General features: G+C 37.5%; 1 protein-coding gene, 1 long non-coding RNA gene and 3 other non-coding genes across 10 annotated transcripts in view; all 5 read left to right on the forward strand.

Moving 5' to 3' along the window:
• The window catches only part of STAU1 (staufen double-stranded RNA binding protein 1), a 36,479-nt gene extending 25,574 nt beyond the window's left edge, over positions 1 to 10,905 (forward strand). For 2 of the 6 annotated variants that reach the window (XM_087720451.1, XM_014054365.2), the window contains 9 exons: positions 610 to 708; positions 2,191 to 2,421; positions 2,845 to 2,982; positions 3,660 to 3,806; positions 4,162 to 4,234; positions 5,159 to 5,475; positions 7,330 to 7,452; positions 7,754 to 7,839; positions 8,581 to 10,905. In XM_087720451.1, the coding sequence (XP_087576577.1) occupies positions 610 to 708; positions 2,191 to 2,421; positions 2,845 to 2,982; positions 3,660 to 3,806; positions 4,162 to 4,234; positions 5,159 to 5,475; positions 7,330 to 7,452; positions 7,754 to 7,839; positions 8,581 to 8,668 (1,302 nt within the window). In that variant the 3' untranslated portion in view covers positions 8,669 to 10,905. Of the gene's footprint in view, positions 1 to 609; positions 709 to 2,190; positions 2,422 to 2,844; positions 2,983 to 3,659; positions 3,807 to 4,161; positions 4,235 to 5,158; positions 5,476 to 7,329; positions 7,453 to 7,753; positions 7,840 to 8,432; positions 8,489 to 8,580 lie in introns of all 6 variants that reach the window. The other 4 variants (XM_014054367.2, XM_014054366.2, XM_014054369.2 and 1 more) reach the window with 4 other exon arrangements.
• Positions 10,906 to 14,166: 3,261 nt separating this feature from the next.
• On the forward strand, positions 14,167 to 18,001 carry LOC106539561 (uncharacterized). Its single transcript, XR_001312818.2, has 5 exons — positions 14,167 to 14,308; positions 14,758 to 14,886; positions 16,022 to 16,142; positions 17,485 to 17,562; positions 17,921 to 18,001. It is a non-coding gene; the product is annotated as an uncharacterized LOC106539561 (long non-coding RNA).
• On the forward strand, positions 14,560 to 14,651 carry LOC148044727 (small nucleolar SNORD12/SNORD106). The gene has a single exon (XR_015697443.1). It is a non-coding gene; the product is annotated as a small nucleolar SNORD12/SNORD106 (small nucleolar RNA).
• LOC148044728 (small nucleolar SNORD12/SNORD106) lies at positions 15,861 to 15,951 on the forward strand. The gene has a single exon (XR_015697441.1). It is a non-coding gene; the product is annotated as a small nucleolar SNORD12/SNORD106 (small nucleolar RNA).
• Positions 17,318 to 17,409, forward strand: LOC148044729 (small nucleolar SNORD12/SNORD106). The gene has a single exon (XR_015697442.1). It is a non-coding gene; the product is annotated as a small nucleolar SNORD12/SNORD106 (small nucleolar RNA).
• Positions 18,002 to 21,588: the final 3,587 nt, after the last annotated feature.

Here is a 21,588-nt window from a genome sequence, read left to right on the forward strand (position 1 = left end):
TGCAGTAAAGGAAAGGAGTTTATGCCTTGCCTATTATAATAGTGTGTTCCTTTCTACTTGCTTTAAATGCCCATACTGCTGTTAGTTTATAATATAATGGTAGGTTAAGGGCAAAGGACTAATGTTAGAACAATCCAGCTTCAGAGCTCCCCTTGGGCACACCGCAATAATTGCATGGCTCTTCAGAAAGTAGCTGAGAAAGGGTAACATGTTTAGGAAAAAATCTTATTGGTCTTTGTTTACATAATACGTGCTGAATTGTATTGTGCAACAATACAAATACAAGCAATACCTGCTGAAACTCTAAAGTTTCTTGCTATTTTTTTTACATGCTTAGCACAAACTGTTGCATGTATACATCAAATATCCTTTCCTTGTATGTATCCCTGCATCTTTCAGAATATTCACAGATTTTTCAGACAATAACTTTTGGGCACTTCACTTGCATGTTAGGTAGTCATAGTGAGACATCCCTGAGCCTTCAATTTAATTTGCCTTTAAAGACATGCTTAACATTCCTATACTAACCCTCTACTGTGTGTAGTAGTCTTGTTGTTAGTGAGCTAGTATGACAGCTGTGCCTCTTCAATGTAATTGTTCTTCTCTTAGATAAATGGGAGAGAACCAGATGATGAAAATCTCAATAAATCTGAAATAAGCCAAGTGTTTGAGATTGCACTTAAAAGGAACTTGCCTGTGAATTTTGAGGTAGGTTTAGTTAATTGCTCTAAAAGCGGTTTTATTTTAGCATATTGAAGGCAGTAAAACATTTGACAGGGATAATACATTTGGTCAGATCTGACTGACCTTTAAAATTGTATTAGGGTATGTTTCTTTCCTGGGTCCAATAGTTAAATTGTTTTCCCTCTTAATAGATTACAAGTATGAAAATTAAAAGAAATAATATGCTGGCAGCAGCTAAATTATTTCATAAAGAATAGAATAGAATGAAAGATGCCACAAGTATCCTGTTCTAATACTTCACTGTGTATTGATAAAGTTCATTAAATGATAGAATATACAAATATATTAGCTCGAATTTAAAATTTAAAGATGAGCCGAGGATAATTTTCACTTGCATGTGGAATTCCTGATTTTTGCTGCAATCCCTAAATCAGGTATGTCAAACTCACGTCACAGCGCTATAATATGATGTATGGGACTTTTTCCCCCTTCGCTAAAGTGGGCGTGGCCAGCGCGTGACGCATCCTGCCTGTAGGCCGGGAGTTTGACAGCCCTGCTGTATCCCATGTTATTCCAGAAGGGTCTCCAACTCCTTAGGAATAGCTGAGGAGGGACTGCAGTGTGAATGGGAGGGGGTGTCAAAGTGTGAAAGGGGAAAGTCAGAAATTCTTTCGGCAAAGGGATGTCTATGAATGATTGCTGAATCTATTGGCTGTGTTGACACATATTACCCAAAAGCAGTTCACTGTACTGTGAATCAACCACAACAGGCATTAAAGAAACCACAGTTTGAATTTCTATTTCTGGCAGTGGAGATAGTAGAGAAAAAAAGATGGGAGGCTTTGACTCATTTTGATTTCAGGCACATCAGTAAACTATGTTTTAGTGTGATGTCCAAATGCTGCCATTGGGTTCGATACTTCTTGAACATTAGAATTTAAAGATCACAACTGTTGGATGATATTGACATGACAGTTTTTAAAAGGTCACATATATTCATGTTTAAGAATGCACAGTACTATATTTCTGATATTGTTTGCATGAAATATAAAAGTATAAAAGTATTCAAATGTATCTCTTAGCAATAGCATATGATTCTTCATTGTGAATTAATATAAGGATATTGGTTTAATGCTAGTATGAATGCATGCCGAAGTGTAGTTTTATTTTATTTTTTTAAAAACCCAAAACCTTAAAATTTTGTGCTGGTCAAAATATTTACATCATAAGTGACTAAATTTATTACAATGACAATAAGATAGCAGAAACCATGCAATTAAATATGTAGATATGCATCTGTGTTTAGACTTACAATCTGGAGGGATGCTATAATAAACAGGGACGTTTTGAAAATACAATTATGTTCTAGTCCTGTTTATCAAGATTGCTGATTGATTGCCCCTTAATACTTCCCCCACAAATTTCAGTTTAGCTCATGTGAATGAAATTTGTTACAACCGTTGTACTTTACCATTTTTAATAAGTGTTTATCACGCTTTCACTCAGTTTTTACCTCTGAAACAGGTGACCCGGGAGAGTGGTCCCCCACATATGAAGAGCTTTGTAACAAAGGTATCTGTGGGCGAGTTCATGGGTGAAGGTGAAGGAAAGAGCAAGAAGATTTCAAAAAAGAATGCAGCTATTGCAGTCCTAGAGGAGTTGAAAAAGCTGCCTCCCCTTCCTACAGTTGAGAAAATGAAGCCACGAATCAAAAAGAAAACGAAAACAATAGTCAAGGTAAGAGAAAACTACAACTATCCAAGGAAATTTCAGAGGTGAAGCAAAGGAATTTTGGCTTACATTATTGAATATTGTAACTGTCAATTTCTGTTGTCATTGTATCACTCCTATAACACTTGTATTGCTATATGTGCTTGCTGCCCTCTGTAAGCCAAATTTTCTAACTCTGTTTCAATGAAGACTTGCTAAGTAGGCATTTCTTGTCTTTGTTTGGCTATGTTTAGCTTTATGCAGAAGTCGGTCATAAACGTGAAGTGCTAAGTACACTTGCTTGGCGCTTTCAAATTATCCAGCTCTCTAAAAAATAAAAAAATAAAAAGTGCACCCATGATCCTTAAGAGTGTGTAATGTGATTGCGCTGTGTTACAATTTTTCTTAACAGCTGTTAGCTGATGTCAGCTTTTTCTGTCCAAATTGCAGACGAGTCCTGAATACGGCCAAGGTATGAATCCCATTAGCCGTCTGGCTCAAATACAACAAGCAAAGAAAGAGAAAGAGCCAGAGTATATGCTCATCACAGAACGTGGGTTGCCAAGGCGTCGGGAGTTCGTTATGCAGGTTTGAACAGTTTGGCACTTTTTTGTGTGTGCATAAATTAATTCTAACAAATTCATTTACTGAATTCATAAATGCTGTTGAATATTAATATTTAGTTCACTTTCCTGTGCTAGTATCCAGCTGACCATGTCTGGGCTCAGAATTAGGAAAAGTCAAGTCTGGTTAATATTCCAGTAGGGAATACTTAATTAACTTACCTACTTGGTATCTATACTTATAGGAATAGTATAGAACAGTATAGAGGTTTTAAGAATCTAGACGTGCAGCATTGCAAGAAATTTCTAAGGGAGATCATGACATGGATTTGTCTGTGTTATTTGTCCTACAGCAGGTATAATAAATGAGATTAAGGCAGTGAGTGGACTAATTTATCTTTCCATTTGACATGGCTCCCTTCTGTCAGATTATATTTACACGAATATGTTGCTAATGATCATCTATCCTTCTGTTTTTTATAAAAAGATACAAGAGCCATTTGGCATGGTGATTAAGAAGCTGAACTGGGAATGAAGAAACTTGAGTTCTAGTTCTGCCTTAAGCACTGAAGCCAACTGAGGAACTTTGGGCCAGTCTCTTTTAGACCTAGAAAGAAACCTCTTCTGTGTCAAGACTAATTCAAAAGTGCAAAAACAAAACAAAATGAAAAAAAAAACATTTGTTTTTTTCTATAATTCTAGGTGAAAGTTGGCATGCACACAGCTGAAGGAATGGGAACGAATAAGAAAGTAGCCAAACGCAATGCAGCTGAAAACATGCTGGAGCTCTTAGGATTTAAAGTCCCCCAACCACAGCCCCCAAAACCAGCACTAAAGACAGAAGAAAAGGTAAGACAAGATTGATTGCTATTGCTATTTATGAAGTAATACCTATATTTAATGAACACTCAACTCCAGTTAACTATGGGTGCTTTCCCCCCCCCCCAAAAAAATCAAAATTAGACCAATAAGAAAGAAAGAATAAATGTCTGTCAATCTATCTATCTTGACACAATGTTTTTGCAGAAGAAGATTGAAATTACAGCTTTCATAGGTATTCATAATAGAGGGAAAGCAAATGCAAAATGACCAGGCTGAGTTGTAAAGGCATATTAAAATAAGACAGGAAGTTCGTTATTTTGACTTAGTCTCATCTTTTGATTCAGGTTACTATAATAATAAATCTGAATATATTTTCTATTAGACGCCAGTAAAAAAGCCAGGTGATGGAAGAAAAGTAACTTTTTTTGAACCTGGATCTGAAGAAACATCTAATAGTAAGTGACTTTAATTTTGCTTTATTTCTATAATAATTATATTAAGTGGATTAACTTAAATGATTAAAATCAAGAAATAGACCTATAGTAAATTGTTCATATAAAACAATTTAAAGCAAAATATAAATATATTATATAAATACTATAAATTTGAGAACATGAACCTAAGAGGATAAATATAAACGTTATTGTTTTGAAAACTAAGATAAGTTCATAGGCTATTAAGTAGATGCTTATGATTGGATGAAAATACATTAGAATTACTTGTATGTGTTTGTATATCGTTTGTCATACTATTTGCTCTGCAACAATTAATAAAAAGATAATCTCAAATATAAACAAGTTATTGGCAGCAGTGGAAGATAAATGTTCTCAATGACATAAATGCAGAGATCAGATGGTCAAGTAGGTATTAATCAGAAACAGACAGTCTCTCTCAAACAAACATTTTTGATGGTTTTCCAGTTAATGATTCAGTCTCAAACTACAATACATATGCACAAGCTATAAAATTAGTCCACTCCCCCCAAGTGGGTCATAAAGCATGATACATTACATTCAGGTTCATTTTAAATCAGGTTGGTTTTTTTTTTGAAGAATATACTGAATTAATAGGGAATCCATTATAAATTTCAAAATTAAATTCTGTCCATTCTGATTAAAAAATGAAGAATTGACAGAACACTTGCATTGTATGCTGAAAATGCATTTTCCTTAATTTTGTAAGCTTCTTCTAGTCTTTTGAGAAGACCAGCATTGAAAATCATTCAAATGATATTGGCCCTGAATTATTCACTCTTGTTTTGAGAAAAATGGATTTGATTTGCAACATCTTTTTAGACTTTATAGTCAATGATTTGCCAATTTGCAGGTAAGCAAATTTGCCTTTTAAATCTCCACTCTTGTATTGTGTCTCTTTATTAGGTAATAAAGAGGATGAGTTTAGGATGCCTTATCTCAGCCATCAGCAGCTTCCTGCTGGCATTCTTCCCATGGTCCCTGAGGTTGCACAGGCTGTAGGAGTCAATCAAGGACATCACACCAAAGAGTTCAGTAGAGCAGCCCCCAATCCTGCCAAGGCTACAGTGACAGCCATGATTGCAAGAGAATTGTTATATGGTGGCACTTCTCCTACTGCTGAAACCATTATTAAAAACAGTTCCTTGGGCCATGTTCCCCATGGGCCTCTCACGAGACCCTCTGAACAGTTGGATTACCTTTCTGGTGTTCAGGGAATCCAGGTAAACTAAAAGTGGATTATTTCAATACATCTCTGTAGGGTTGGGCTTGAACAACTCACTCTGCAACAAACTGTTTTGGAAGAGGGTTTAAGTCAGCTTCTCTTTGTGAAGGTTTTTCTGCATAATCTCGGCCTACAGCATAGATGACTATGGCAGCTATTCCTGTGCTACTTTACCTTATTATATTTTATTTTCCTTACTTTCCTCTATCTCTTAGCTACTCATTTTTCAGCATTGCAGTTGATGAGCCTCTATCTGTATTCGGATTATTGTAGCAAGTTATTTCATAAAACTTTTCCAAGGACACTTGTTAGTTGAGAGATTCTTGATTTTTTTTTCTATTTACCGTATTTTTTATAGTATAAGATGCACCTTTTCCCCTCCTTTGGCCTCTGCCTCCCAGCAATTTACCACTCTGCAGAAAATGGGGGAAATGGTGCTTGCGGAAGCTGCAGTAGGCGCTTAAACTGTAACTTGCTGTTTGAGGCAAATTGCTGGGAGGCAGAAGCAGATTTTTTTTTCTTGCGCTAATCAGGCTGTTTGCAATTTGCTGCAAGAAGGTAAGTCAATAACTATAAATACCTATAGAAGGTTCAAATTATTTAAAGACTGCTTTATTATTGTTCTAGACAGCTTAACAAAATGAAGAAGCTTTTTAAAATAAATGCTTGATCTGAAGAGGCTCAGTGGTATTTTATCTTCTTTTAAATAGCAGAGAATAACTATATTTCCAGAAAGCACATCAATTTTAACAACATCTGTACAAGTATAATCTGAAATGTAACACTGAAATGTATATTGTCTGTACTTTTTGCTTTTTGTTGCAAGGAGGCAAATTGCTGAGAGGCAGAAACAGATATTTTCCCCTTGTTTTCCTCCCCAAAAGCTAGGTGCATCTTATATTTTGGAACGTCTTATACTCCGAAAAATACGGTATATCTTGAATTAGTTTGACTTCTGTCTAATTACCCAATCAGCTCTTGCTAATCTTGACAACATTGCAGGGAAAGGTTTCACTCTTAAGGTGCTCCTAATGTGGTACATTTGAGAGAGCAGAGGTGGCGCAGTGGTTAGGGTACAGTACTGTAGGCCACTTCAGCTGACTGTTATCTGCAGTTCAGCGGTTCAAATCTCACCGGCTCAAGGTTGACTCAGCCTTCCATCTTTCCGAGGTGGGTGAAATGAGGACCCAGACTGTGGGGGCAATATGCTGACTCTGTAAACCGCTTAAAGAGGGCTGAAAGTCCTATGAAGCGGTATATAAGTCTAACTGCTATTGCTATTGTTATTTTAGTAGAAAGATAGATTGTAAAACTCACATTTTTACCCACTTCATAACAGCTTGTGGATTGGGTCATTATTAACATCACTACCAGTTATTTGAGATTCTTAGCTGTAAGAGAGGCTGGCAGTCAAACACCATGGGTGCTATAAAACTCATACAACTTCCATATTGTCCTATTGAGGTTTAAAATTTTTTAAATACATTTTTACATGGACCAAACCGTTGAGGTAGCTCAATTTTGACTGGGCTTTTGCATGAGAAGTCACCAATTTTTAAAATTGTGTGCAGTGCTTCTTGTTTCTATGAGTACTGATTATTTTGCTACCATAGCACACATCTCCTCCTGCAATGTCTTACTGGTTATTAATTAAACATCTCCTCTCCCACTTTTTCGCACTGTATTTGGATATGAGTTTTTCTTTAAAAGAAAATCCTGCAGTTATTTTTCATTACGACAGTACTTAATATGCCTGAATTTCTTGAATTTCTACTGGTTAAAGTGTTGGGACACTCATCACAGAAAAAAGATTAGGGACATAATTGAAAATAATCATTTTTTCCTTTGTAAGGTGGAGTACAAAGATTTCCCCAAAAACAACAAGAATGAATTTGTATCTCTTATAAATTGTTCCTCTCAGCCACCACTGATCAGCCATGGAATTGGAAAAGATGTTGAATCTTGCCATGATATGGTAAGCGTACCTCCCTTTTTCACACTTTGATAGAAAAGAACAGTTGACACCTATATTTATTTATCCTGCTTCTAAGAAAGGTGCCTGCAGAGAAATGTTAGTATTGGACAGTTTAAACTAGAATATAGTTGTCTTTCAGTGTGAAAACTGAAGGATGTGCTAATTCTGTATCATCAGAGGAACTATTTTTATTTGCATTCCCAGCAAATCCAGTATCATTGTCTAAAAAATTCTAATCAAATATGGTAAAAGTTGCTCTTCTTATACAACTAATTTTAATGGCCCACTTTCCCTATTCCAGGCTGCATTAAATATCTTAAAGTTGCTGTCTGAGTTGGACCAACAAAGTACAGAGATGCCAAGAACAGGAAATGGACCAATGTCTGTGTGAGTGAAAATATTTCCCATAACCCTGCAAAATCTGGGCTGCTGATTTTTATTTACTATTTTACAAAAGTTTCATATAAATATTTGCCTTAGTGTATTTATGTGAAAAGTCACAAATAATGGTGGTTGGAGATGGGGAATGTGTATCTGTTTAACTTTATAGTTTTAATACAGTTTGATATGTTTTAACTTTGATTGGAAGCTGCCCTGAGTTAGTTGGAAGATGGGCCGGCTATGTAAATATTTTAAATAAATAAATCTATTTTAAATAAATAAATCTATTTTAATAGATTTAAATAAAAAATATTTAAATATTTTAAATAAATAAATCAAATTGTACATCAGCATTATTTATTTATTTAAGCAATTGACATGGCCACCCATCTCATTAAATACAGCGTACAAGCCACCAGTGAAAACTGTGTCACTGCTGTGATCATCTTACTTTGGATTACAGCAAAATATTCTGCCATTCATTTTTCTCTGAAGGTTTTGCTCACATCATTTAGCTACCCGTTTGGATGAAGTAAATTATATTGCTTCATTGGAGTAGGTTTTGCTTATCGGATGTTACTTAATTGTATTGTTGGCAGTGCACTTAAAGCAAATGGACAAACCCATAGCAGTAATTTGCTGTCTGAAAGAAAAGGTGGGTCTTATCATGAACTTTTGAAGAACTGAATCTTCCATCATTCAAAACATGGCTCTCTTCTAAAAAAAGGTATTTTTTTTCCTCTCCAGATGCGTAAAGCAAGAAATGGAAAGTGACCCCCTCCTCAAACCGGCTAGCTCAAACACTTTGGGACAAACACTGGACACCACTGCCTAAACAGGCTTGACTGGACCCAAACCTGAAAGCACCAGAGAAAATCAAATGCTTCCTAATAATGTAACCTAACTGTTTTAGAGCGCTACAGTTGTTACAACCCACTGTAGTGTCTAAATCATAACCGTTGCTTTTCAAACAGTGATAAATTTTTTAGTTTCATTGCATTGTTTTGAATGACACTATAAATTTTTCATTTAAAAGTTTCTTAATTGTACCTAGTACTATAGCACAGTTTAGAAACTTGATTGTCTGACACACTTATCTATGAACTAACTTGGGAAGATCATATCCATGTATGTGTTAAGTTGTTTTTTTTTTAATGAAATTGTAAAAAAATGTTCACTGGAAAAGGTGTGCCTACCATTTGATTATCAAAAAGTCAGTAAGGTGAACCTCGCCCTAAATCTCAAGACAGTTGAAAAAATAATTATACATTTTAGAATTTTAAACTTTATTTGATCACTTTGATTTCTAGAATATTTTTGATGGGTAGGGAATAGGGAGGGAAACCTGAATGCAACAGAAGCTTCAATGGTCGCTAATCTTTGTTTTTAAAAAAATGTGTGTGTGTGTCTGTATATAAAGGCACACCAACTCAGTACAGTACAGGATATGATCTCAATGTAGTGCATATAAAGCTGCAGATTGATTTTCCTGAGTGCTTTATACTGTTTAATTACATCTCCATGTAGGGCTGAAAAAAATTACCTATGTTTATATATAAACTGTGTTGCTTTTGATGTTGTGTTTATTGCCCACAGCAATGTGGGCAATAAAGTTTTTGCATATGGTCCAGGTAAAGCACGATAGCATTGCAAGTTAAGTACTGCTTCAGTTCATTGTTTACGCTGGAATTTTTTCTCCCCATGGAATGTAAGTAAAACGTAGTGTTTGTCCAATAAATGGTAAATACTAAAAAAGAGGAGAAATTGTTTTTTATTTAACATCAATTTTTGTAGAACTTTCTTTTTTAACTGCAGCAAGTTTTGAATGATGTAATATAATGAGTGAAAATTTAAAACTAATACATTCATAACTGGTTGTGAAGTCATTAAACAATTTACTCAAAATTATATAGATATATATATATCTTTGTAAATACTCAGCATGGCTTATACACACACACTACATACATACTTTCATAAAAATAAATTCTAACTCTTAAAGAGGTAAACAGCAATCTCCTTCTAAAATATGAACCGAGTGGAAACCCAGAGATTGTTGCTTACTTGGGGTCATCTTAGGCTAGGGATACACAACTTTGGCGATGGGCAAGAAGCAGTATGCCAAACAGTGGCTAAAGCCAGGACAAAAACTAAGTTACATGTTTTTGTTAAAATTAAATATAATTAATAAGGTGACTTCATTCTGCCCACTGAAACTGGAATTGTGCAATATTCCCTGAAGAAAACAACAACGCTTTAGGCCTTTATCTAGACAAGTCCTTCCTGTTCAGACCACCTGCCCCTTCCAAATGAAGTCTGTTGTCTTCAATCAAATTTTAGGTTAAAATTTTGCAACAATTGGCCTAACTGGAAACTATGACTAACTGCAATAACCATGTAATCTATTGCACCTAAATAGAGTTACAGTAAAATAAGAGAAGCCCTACCATAAACCATACTAACAACAGCACATTCCCCTTGGAGTATTAAATAGTTCATTTAGAGATCAGTGGGAGCAATCCAAATTAAGTACGATAAGTTGTTCAGTGCCATCCTTTTATTCACAGAGGTAGTTGAAAGACTAGATACCACATTCATAATTACTTTGCTTTTCTCAAACCCTTTCCTAGCAAAATGGATGCAATGGTTGAATGAGGTCAGGGGTTCCCAACTAGGGGTGTGAAAACTTGGGTTTAGATGTTTCAAAATTATAGTGTGCATACATGATTTTATATATATAATTATTTACTTTTGTAAGGGGTGCAAGAATATATCAGAAGCGTTGTAGGGATAGAGAAAAGGTTGGGAACCCCTGAATTAGGTTTAAAAATAGTTTCTATCCTTGGGCTGTCAGACTCTTAAACACAACCACAATCACTCCACGCACACACGGAAACGTATGACTAGTCTTTCTTTTTATTTTTTATTTTTCCTAATTACTTGCATAGGAATTATTCTTTATACTATTTATGTTATTTGTATTTTTTGTCATGGATTGCACCAGTGATTTCGTTGTATACATGATGTACAATGACAATAAAGGCTATACTATTATTAGGTGATCTGAATCCATGCTAAGACTTCCAGTTTTCCTTCCTTCCCATCCATAGTTGTCCATGTTCCAAACATCTCTTCATAAAAATAATCCTGTGAAAAGAATGGGCTGATAAAGGCTCAAAAGTCATCCAGTACCTCCATTCATGAGGGTAGACTTGAATTTGGGTGGCCTTTTAGTATCTCAGTTTATTCACTACTAAGCTGGATATTGGATTAATTCTTTGGATCTTTGCTACAGATGAGATCTTGAGCTGCACTTTCATGTAGTTAAGTAAGATACACTGTAATCCAACACGTCTGGAAGATGCCCCTATTGCAGGGGTGTTAAACTGGCGACCCGCAGGCAGATGCATCACACAAAGGCCACGCCCACCCCAACTCTGAAGGGAAAAAACATGAAACATCACATGACAGCAACGTGATGCGGTGAATTTGACACACATGCCCTATTGGGAGGACAGTACAGTGGGATCTTGGGTCCCAAACGGCTCAGACGATGAACGATTCAGGTGCCAACTGAAAAATCTGCTAAATGCTTCACTCACATCATAAACACATCCTCGGGTGCCGAATAAATACAGCCGTGGCGATTTTCCCTGCCGCAGCGATTTTCTCTTCCGCACCATTTTTTGTGTGTGCACACATGCACAGTTTGTCTTTGCTTCTGGTCATGACAAAATTGGAACAGATTATGGTCGGCCCCCGAGGGGGCAGTGCTCATCTGTTTCAAAGCCAAAGAGCCAGCACTGTACGAAGCGCTGTGGTCATGTGGCCAGCATGACTAAATGCTGAAGGCGCATGTAACGCTGTTACTTTCCCAACAAAGGTGGTTCCTATTTTTCTACTTGCATTTTTATGCATCTTATCCACTGAGCCACCACGTCCCTTACGTATTATAAGCATTATGTATGTATACGTATACATATACATATATATATATATATATATATAAATATACACATACACGCACACACGCACACACACATATGCTGGTCTTGTATTCGGGTCTTTTCCCATGTAAGATTGAGATTGTCTTGGCAACGTTTCGGCAAGGTCTCACTCGCCATCTTCAGGCTGGTGTTTTCAGCTTCGTGCTTGTGCGAGTAAAGCGTGGTCAGAGCTGCCGTCTCTCTATAAATCTTGGTGTGTGGAGTGCTGGCTTTGTTGCTGTAAGTGGGTTGATTGGCTGTGTAAATGCATTCGATTGGTAGATGGAGTTGATGTTTGTAGATTGGTCGGCTGTTTCATATCATCCTGTATGGCTGAGGTGTTGGCTGTGTGTCCGTTGTGTTGTAACAACCTGGGTGGTGGGTGAGGCTTGTTTGTTGACTAGGGCTGGTTTCCAGATGTCTGGTAGGTGGGAGGTATCGTCAGGTTTATTCATGTTGTGGGGGTGTTTTTCTATTTCGACAATTCACTATGGAAATAGAAGCAAACAACCAACTTCCATTTCTGGACATTCTACTCTACAAAAAACCCAGTGGCTCCCTAGGACACACCATCTACCGAAAAAAAAAAAAACACCAACCGCTACATAAACACACAATCCTTCATAGCTAATGGTGCCCATCACCATCCTGCATAGATCAACTCCGTAGCCAAGACCCTCATCTCCAGAACCAAACTGTTAGCCCACAAAGACCACCTGAAAACTGAATTACACATTCTCACAAACATATTAATTTCCAACGGATTCCAAAGAAACACAATTACCAACCTAGTCCAAAAGGAGACAACCCCCCAAGAACCGAGACACATAACAGGACAATGGCATTGCCCTCCTCCCTTACATCAAAGGCACCACGGATAAAATCATCAAAATTCCCCACAAGCACAATATCAAGACAGCCTTCAGCACTAACCAAAAAATAGCCAACATCTTAAGAAACCCCAAAGACAAAATCCAGCTAGAAAACCAAGGAGTCTACGAAATACCATGGAAAATCTGCCCTGCCACATACATTGGACAAACTAATAGAATAAATGCACGCATTGCAGAACACAATACAATCAGAAAAAAAGAAAAAAAACTTCCTCCCTTTTCCAGCACCTTAAAGCTGCAGGACATGAAATTGATTTTGAAGGAACCAAATTAATCTCCAAAACTGAACACTTCAACAAGAGAATAATTATGGAAGCCATCGAAATAGAAAAACATGAATAAACCTGATGATATTTCCTCCCTACCAGACATCTGGAAATCAGTCCTAGTCAACAAACGAGCCCCACCCGCCACCCAGGTTGTTAAAACAAAAAACAACAACGGACATACAGCCAGCACCTCAGCCACACAGAATGATACAAAACAGCTGACCAATCCACAAACATCAACTCCATCTACCAATCAGGATGCAACTATACAGCCAATCAACACACTTACAGCTACAAAGCCAGCACTCCACACACACACACCAAGATTTATAGAGAGATGGCAGCTCCGACCACGCTTTACTCGCACAAGCACAAAGCCAAAAACACCAGCCTGAAGATGGCGAGTGGGACCTTGCCGAAATGTTGCCAAGACAATCTCAATCTTACATGGGAAAAGACCCGAATACAACAAAACGAGCATACCTACACCTGTGACAATCTACTAATATATGTGTGTGTGTGTGTATCAGCACAAATGCAACACACACACACACACACACATATACATACATACATACATACACATACATAGACATATACACACATACACATACATATATTCATATCTATAATATAATATATTAATATATTATAATAGTATTATTGTATTATAAAATTTTACTTTTTTATGAATACTTTGGTATGCAGTAGCAGGATTGTGATTGCTCTGACAAGGAAGCAAGATTTAAACTGGTCTCACAGCGCATTAAACTTATTGCCCTGTGCAAAAACAATAGGATAACCCTCCCAATAAACGGTAACCCATAAAGTCTGTCTTCCTCACTAAAGGTATGTTTTCTATTGAACTTCGATAAATATTCTTGAATAAGCGAACGCGACTGAGCTTTCTACTCGTTTTATGCAGAACAAATCCTCACATATTTGCCCCGTTTTATCCAAAGGTGTTTGCGCGTTTGCCTTCGGAATAAAGGATCATTGCCCGTTGCCATTCTAACGATTCCCACCAAGGCATGATTAAACCGCGTAGTATTGCGTAACTTCAGCGCCTACAAACCAAAGTGGCAAAGGTAAAGCGCTGCTCTAAAATTTAAATCCTCTAAAATTTAAATCCTCAAGTGTGATTTGTCCCCGCCCACAACACCACCTACCTCTCAAAGAAAAGCGCAGAAGTATTAACATACACCAGGCGCTTTGAAAAACCACATTTCCCAAAATGCCGTGGACAGACATGCGCACCAAGCTGCTCTAGCGTATATATAAGGGCGCGACGCAGACGCACGCGTTCTTTCGGGAGTCTTCCTCAAAGGTAAGGAGACGGGTTGCTTTTGGACGATGGAGCTGGGCAATCCGCCGCCATCTGCCACGTTCTTCGTTGTTCGCGAGAATTTTCGTTTGTCTCGCCGATTTCGCATCTCTCCTTTTCTTTTTTCTCCCTAAATTATCCCGGCTTGCTTGACTTTAAGATGATGCAGAATGTATTTAGGAGTCTTCCCCCTGTCTCCTTCTTTCACGCCACTCTTCTTCCCAGGATGCGATCTTAAGCGCTTAAAGGTTCAATTTGGTGCTCATGATGATTTAAGACTTTTTTCCCCATCAGAGCGGAAGTGTTGAATTTTGCTGTTAGCCAGAATTTGTCTGATTGCACCAATTGTACTATGGGGGGAGTAAGAACGGGACTGGCTGGGAATGATAACACTGTCCTTTTGTTAGAATGTGGAATAATGTTTTCTATCTTGGGATCTTTTTGTGTTTCAGGCAAAGGAAGAATTCAATGGAAGAATGTATGGCGGAAGCTCTTGCAAAACTTGCTCTCCAAGTTGAAAGATGTGGAGTCACCTAAAGTATCATCAGTTCTGTGGCAAACATTTGTTTGAAAGTTAAAATGTGAGTTTCTGGTGCCTATTATTTTTAATTGGGTGAAGAAACATGTTGCCACCTTATAACTGAAGGTTAAATGATCCACATAGTTTTTAGCTCCCAGCCACTGCCTGTACTAGTCCCTTGCAGTTCTCTTGGTAAAGCTGCCTGAGGAGTTTTGGGGAATTGAAGTCCACGTGTCTTAGAAGTTGCCAAGGTTGTGAAACACTAATGTGAAGGAGTGGCTTTAAATGTTCATTCAGTGGGTGGATGGCATAGAGGCATCCCCTGCCAAGCTTATAGATATGCTTTTAAGCAGCACCACAAAGCAAATGTGTGCATTTTCTATTGATGCAGAATGCTGTTCCTGTTTTTATTATCTCCTTTTGTAAATCTCGATTTTAACCAATTAAAGTTTGGTTACGTTGCATATTCGTTAAAAGCTTATTCTTGTAAGCGGTTTTTCAAAAGTACTTTATAACATTTGTTAATTTTTACATTTTGGGTTGCCGAAATTTCTAAGGAATTCTTTTCAAAAGCTGTCTGGAAAATACAATGCATTGGTGGATAACCATTTTAAAATTTAATTTAAAAATTTAAGCTATCTGTAGATTGTTCCTCCCCTGTCATTTCTTAGACTAGAATGAGCTGGAAGGGGACCTTGGAGGTCTTCTAGTCCAGCCCCCTGCTCAAGCAGGAGAACCTTATATCATTTTAAATAAGAGACTAGAGTCTTCAAAACATCCGGTGGTGGAATGCCCATGATTTCTGAAGGCAAACTATTCCACTGGTTAATTGTCCTTACCATTAGGAATTTTCTCCTTAATTCGGGTTACTTTTCTAATTAGTTTTCAACCATTATTTCTTGTCCTGCCCCCTGGTGCTTTGGAGAATAATTTCTTTGTGAAGTCTAGATTAGCAAATAGGGGGAAAACTTTGAAACTTGGAAATTACAGTTATGGTCACAAATACCCTGGGAATGCTCCCTTCTCTAATGTAGAGCTGATGTATATGATGACTAAAGCTTTTTTCCCCATCAGATCGATACTGTTGATCTTACTGTATTAGCCAGTCTTTGTCTGATACATCAGCTGGGGTTCCTGCTTATTCTCCAGACAGACCAGCCTATAATGTAACTGATGGGTCTTCTGTGTCATTTTAGGATTCCAATGAATCAATGAAGAAATAGTAGAATTCTTGCACCAGATTGATGAAAAAGAGGAGTTATGTACATCTAAGAAAAATTGAGCTGGTTGTTCCAAGCACATCCAGTAAATGTAGAGGTAAAAATGTTTTTATGTTAAGTTATTACATTTACTTATTAAAAGTAATCTCAGTATCCTGTTCCCTAAATGGAACATTCAGAAGAACTCTGAAATGTTACATTTCTCTCCTGGGCAATGCTGTTCTGATCGGTGGTTTTCAAGACAATTTAGTTCTAGAACAACTTTCGAACCAGAATGGTTGTGTTGACCTGGTCCTAGAGGAAATAGCATTTTGGAGTTCTTTGGAATCAAATGCTTTGCATCTCCCTATATAATGACTTCATTGGAGACTGTGCCATAGAATATCCTGGAGCAAATTCTGCCTCTCCCAAGACCTCATGGGAGTACACAACTTTACAGATAAAGACTAAAATGAAGAAGTAGCAGTATATGAATTGTCTGATCAACCTTGTTTCAATGATTTTGGGAAGGCTACATGACTTTCTTCGCAGTTAAAGAATGAGAGGTATTAAAAGCCTCAAGTTGAAGTCAAATTCTTAAAAACACGCAATGGATCAATGCCCTTTGAGAAAATGTGGGTGGAAGGAACTTGGAAATTCTAGTTGAGATTGATGAAATTTGTTCATAAAGCTGGCTCAGGTGCGTATGTTGGTCGCAAATTGACTGAAAAGGCAGTTCCTGGGAAATCATTATTTCTTTAGTTCTCTCTGCTGAGAACTGTATCAGTGAATGGAGAAGGATACAAGCCATAGTTTGGTTGTGGCTTGTTTGAACTGCCCATTGTTTGGCAATATGATATATTCCAGATGCTTGGGCTTTTACTCATTAGCTCCAGTCAGTATGGGCAGTATTTGGGAAATTTTCCACTCCTGATTTAAGCTGCTTAGAATCTGTGTAAGCTTGCATCTGGTAGGAACCATTGGGCAGTCCTGAAAATAAAAGTTTTCATTTACTCATAAGAAAAAGAGCAAGAATGAGCCTGGGGCTCATATTGTGCTAAACTTGGTTCAGTGTGGCATGTAAATTTACCCTCAGTTATAAAATGAATTGTGCTACTTTGACTAAGAGCTTGACTGCAGTGCCAGATTTGTATAGTTTTTACTGCCACAGAATGTAAGTCAGACTGTAATTGAAAGAATCAAAAGATAATAGCTATTCTGTGTGATTGTCTCCTATGAAGTGTGCTTGAAAGTCTATACTCTTTAAGACAAAGGGACTGCAAAACATGTTGCTCAGTGGTACATGATGACTATATCTTTTTTCCCCATCTTATCGACTATGCTGATCAAGCATGTGTTCTAGCCAAATAGCCTGATTCCACTGATGTTCAAGTCTTAATGTTGCACTTTTTATATGTGAAGCTAGAAGCAAATCTTAATTCATGTGGCTTATTTTTCAGGTGAGCAGTGGTTGGCCTGAAAGCACTGGTGATGAAAGAAGCTGCATCACGTTTTTCTGGAATTGCTGGTCCAGAAAGGTTTGTTTTACTTAGCATACAAATGTGTGCATTCATAATTTTATAGAATTACTTTGGAACAATATCTATTATATCTCTAAAGTATGTATGTATGATGGGCTGCCATATCTCATTTGATACAAATAATGGTGCTTTCTTTCTTGCTGGTCCATAATAAATCAACTAGTGCTGCACATAACCAGGGTTGACATATTTTGCTAAACCATCTTGTACTATCCTTAGTTTATCTTGATCTGTGAATAAGCCAGTAGAACAAGCCATGCATATGGGAACTGACTTAGGTTATTGGTGGAAAGTGTTTGTATTCATTTCTGCTACCTTAAACTCATTCTGAACATTTTTTCCCTTTTTTTAACAGATTCTCAACCGACGTGATGTTAACAAGAGCTGTTGATTGGAAATTATATTGATGCTCAATAAATACATCATTTGCACTATAGCAACATTAAACTGTTGAGTCTTCAATGGAGAACAAACTCAAAAAGTTTTTTTTTCAGCTGAGGAAGGCTCTTGATTCATACTGGCCCCATATGAGCAAGGGCTGAGGTGGTTGGGATAGTTAACAAAGGGTGTATCTTGGTAGGGCAGTTTGTACTGTAGAATGCCTACGGTAGGATATCAAGTAGCCAAACTGGAACAATTGAGCAAAAGTAGGTTGATATTGGGGATGCGGTGACTCAGTGGCTAAGATGCTGAGCTTGTCGATCAGAAAATTCAGCGGTTTGAATAGCTAGCACCATGTAACGAAGTGAGCTCCTGTTACTTGTCCCAACTTCTGTCAACCTGGTGGTTCGAAAACATGTAAAAATGCAAGCAGAAAAATAGGGACCACCTTTGGTGGCAAGGTAACAGTGTTCTATGCACATTTGGCAGTTAGTCATGCCAGCAACATGACCACAGAGACTTCTTCGGACAACGCTGGCTCTTTGGCTTTGAAACAGATGAGTACCGAATGACTGCGAGAGGAACCTTTATCTTTAGGTTGATATTTAAGATATAATCCCACATTTCTTAAATTTGTTAGATTATCTTTTTCATTCCTCAAGACACCATACATAGTGCTTTCTCACATTTTACCCCACAGTGCACTTTTGCTGAGAGTAGATGTCGTAACCAGCCCTCCGGATATGAGGACGATTTGAGCTTAATTGCCATTTATGTTCACAAAGAAGCTAGCAAAATAAGATCTGGTATGTTTTTACATATTTGCAGCTAATGCAATCAGAGTGGATTATAGCAGCAGCTCCCAACCTCTTGAGTATCAGGGAGGTTTTTCCACAGACTGGAGGGGACATAGTTTCATGTGCTGTCTGCATCCTGTGGATGGGGCTTCGCTTGTTTGTGTGCCCTGGTGTTTGTCCATGGTCTGGGTGTTGGGGACTCCTGGATTACAGGAAGAGCCAGGCATTGTATTGAGTGTTAAATGCATTCTTAGTGTTGTAGCTTTAGTGAATGCCGTTAAATGCATGCTTAGCAAAGCAGCAAACTTAAATTTCTACAATTCTAAACCAGCTGTATAATGATAGTTAACAGTATTATTAGCTTTCCCTTTATAGAGTTTAAATTTTATACCCTGCCTTTTGATGGGATGATTACCCTCGCACATATGTGCTAGTCATAGGGGGCAGTGCTCATCTCTGTTTAAAAGCTGAAGAGCCAGCGCTGTGGCCATGTGACTGGCGTGACTAAATGCCAAAGGCGCACGGAACGCTGTTACCTTCCCACCAAAGGTGGTTCCTATTTTTTCTACTTGCATTTTTACATGTTTTGAACTGCTAGGTTGTCAGAAGCTAGGACAAGTAACGGGAGCTCACTCCATTATGCAGCGCTAGGGATTCAAACTGCTGACCTTTCTGATCAGCAACTGAGTCATCGTGTCTCTGGGGAGGACTTAAAAGTGGTTTAATTTGTGCAGTATACAAAAACCTGTGCAGCAACACAACTTCTAATTTCCAGTTATTACAGATATCAAATTTTTAGTCTTCCTAGGATATAGGTCATAAATACCCAGTTGTCTTCTGTCTCTTGGCTATTGGCCCCCTTATGCTTTGCAAATCCAGGGATCCTTTTTGTTACCATTTCTGGTGGGTTTTTAGTTCTTCAAGCAGGATTTCTGGAGTTAAGAAGAATTAGATTCTTCTGGCCCAGAAAATTTCTTTTACTGCACATTTCCATCCCACTTCATATGCCTTTGGAAAAGAGATTTTATATCAGGTTAGACAGCTGGAAAGTTTCCTTCTCTGTCTGATGCTGATGTTCACAGTTAACCTTATTGCTTTCAAAATTACCATCTTTCTTATAAGGTGTTATTTAAATGTATTCTAGAAAATTTAGCTCTCCATAAGATTTCACCCCTCTTAAGGTAGGTCAAGATTAATTTGTTGACATTTACATAAGTGGTTAAAGCTCACCTAAGGTAATACTTCTCCTTAGCAATTTTTAAAATGTGTGTACTTCCAGGTCTCAGAATTCCAGCACACTGGCTGGGATTTGAAGTAAAGAAGTCATTTTTCCTTAGAAAAGGCAGGATTTAGAGATAATTTATGACTGAATTTTTTTTGAGCCTCCCTTTGCCCAAATTTATTTAATTACTGTGTGATTCACGTAACAGCCATGGCAAAAAAAAAAAGTAAAATTGGGTGTGACTCACTGCCTTGCTTAGCAACAGAAATTCTTGACTACCTATAAATACACCTTTAAGCTTATGTGTGTGTACTTGGGGCATGTGATGTTGCTGTTTGTTTAGATGTGGGAACAAAGTAAATGATTCATGCATGCAGTAACTTTGTAGGGAAAAATTTTAAACAACTACATTCACAAGGATCTATTTAAATAGATTTAGTTACAAAGTATGTACCTCATACAAAGTTCAGTGGAGTTGCTTTTCTGTGGCTTCATCTTAAAAAAGCTGCTGAATTCAAAAGCAGACTTGCATCTTAGCTTGATACTGCTCCAATGTCAAATACGCAATTAAGACAAATCTCAAAGACTAACCCTGGTTTTTAGATTTTTGTTTTGGCTTTGCATTTTGTGTTAAGACTTCAGAGGGTGCTATTTGCCCACTTTTTGCTCAGATGCAAAGAGCATTTACATCAAACAGTTCACTATTTCACATGCATTTTGCTTTTCATTTGAACGGGTGACCTAATTGGTTTATCAATAACATTTTTATGTATTTACTTTTAATGGGAGGAACACACCCATTTACTGCAAGTCCTTTAAATTGCAGAATGAAAGCTACTTTAGGTTCCAATGGATAATTAAAAGCTATTCCATCTCTCTGGAAAAGTTTTCTTTACACAATCACTGAACAGCATTCTTAAGGAAGAGCCACTGGCAAACTTGACATTGCAGTGATATGATGCAGGTGTTTTATGTGTTGTGACATTATTGACATTTTGGTGGAGTCTGGATCTGTAAATTGTCCCTTTTTCCAAAATATGCCTGGTTAAAGATGCTGCCTGGAATGAAAGCTATACAAACGAGTGGACTCATTGGAAAGGACCTTGATGGAAAAGATTGAAGGCAAAAGGAGAATGGGACACTAGAGGATAAGGTGGTTAGATAGTGTCATTGACACAACAAAAACATGAATTTGGGCAAACTGCAAACTGAGGATAGGGGAGCCTGGTGTGCTATGGTCTGGGGTCATGATTTAGTAACTAAACAATTGGTCAGCAGTGGGCATGACTTAGTTACTACAACCTTAATGAGTTTTGTAATACACTTCCTTGTCTTACTCTTCAGAACACAGAACTAGATATGCAAAAATTTTAAAAAGTTTGAACTAAAGATCAAGAGATGGGATAATGTTGGCTGTCTTCCAAAGAATCCAATATCTCCACATTGTTTTTTGCTGGTTTTCTCTATTGACATCCACATGAACACATGGGTTCACTTAATGCCCACAGCATTCAGTAAATGACATGATATAGGAAACTTGGGCTGAGATAGTGCCAATCTTTGAACCCACCAAACATCCATCCAACTTCAGGAATAACTTCCCATTATACTATAACTTCATTT

Source organism: Thamnophis sirtalis, unplaced genomic scaffold (assembly GCF_051295495.1).
Source record: "Thamnophis sirtalis isolate CommonGarterSnake01/CBP01778 unplaced genomic scaffold, rThaSir2_p1.2 scaffold_7, whole genome shotgun sequence".
In the NCBI taxonomy this organism is placed as follows: Eukaryota; Metazoa; Chordata; class Lepidosauria; order Squamata; family Natricidae; genus Thamnophis; species Thamnophis sirtalis.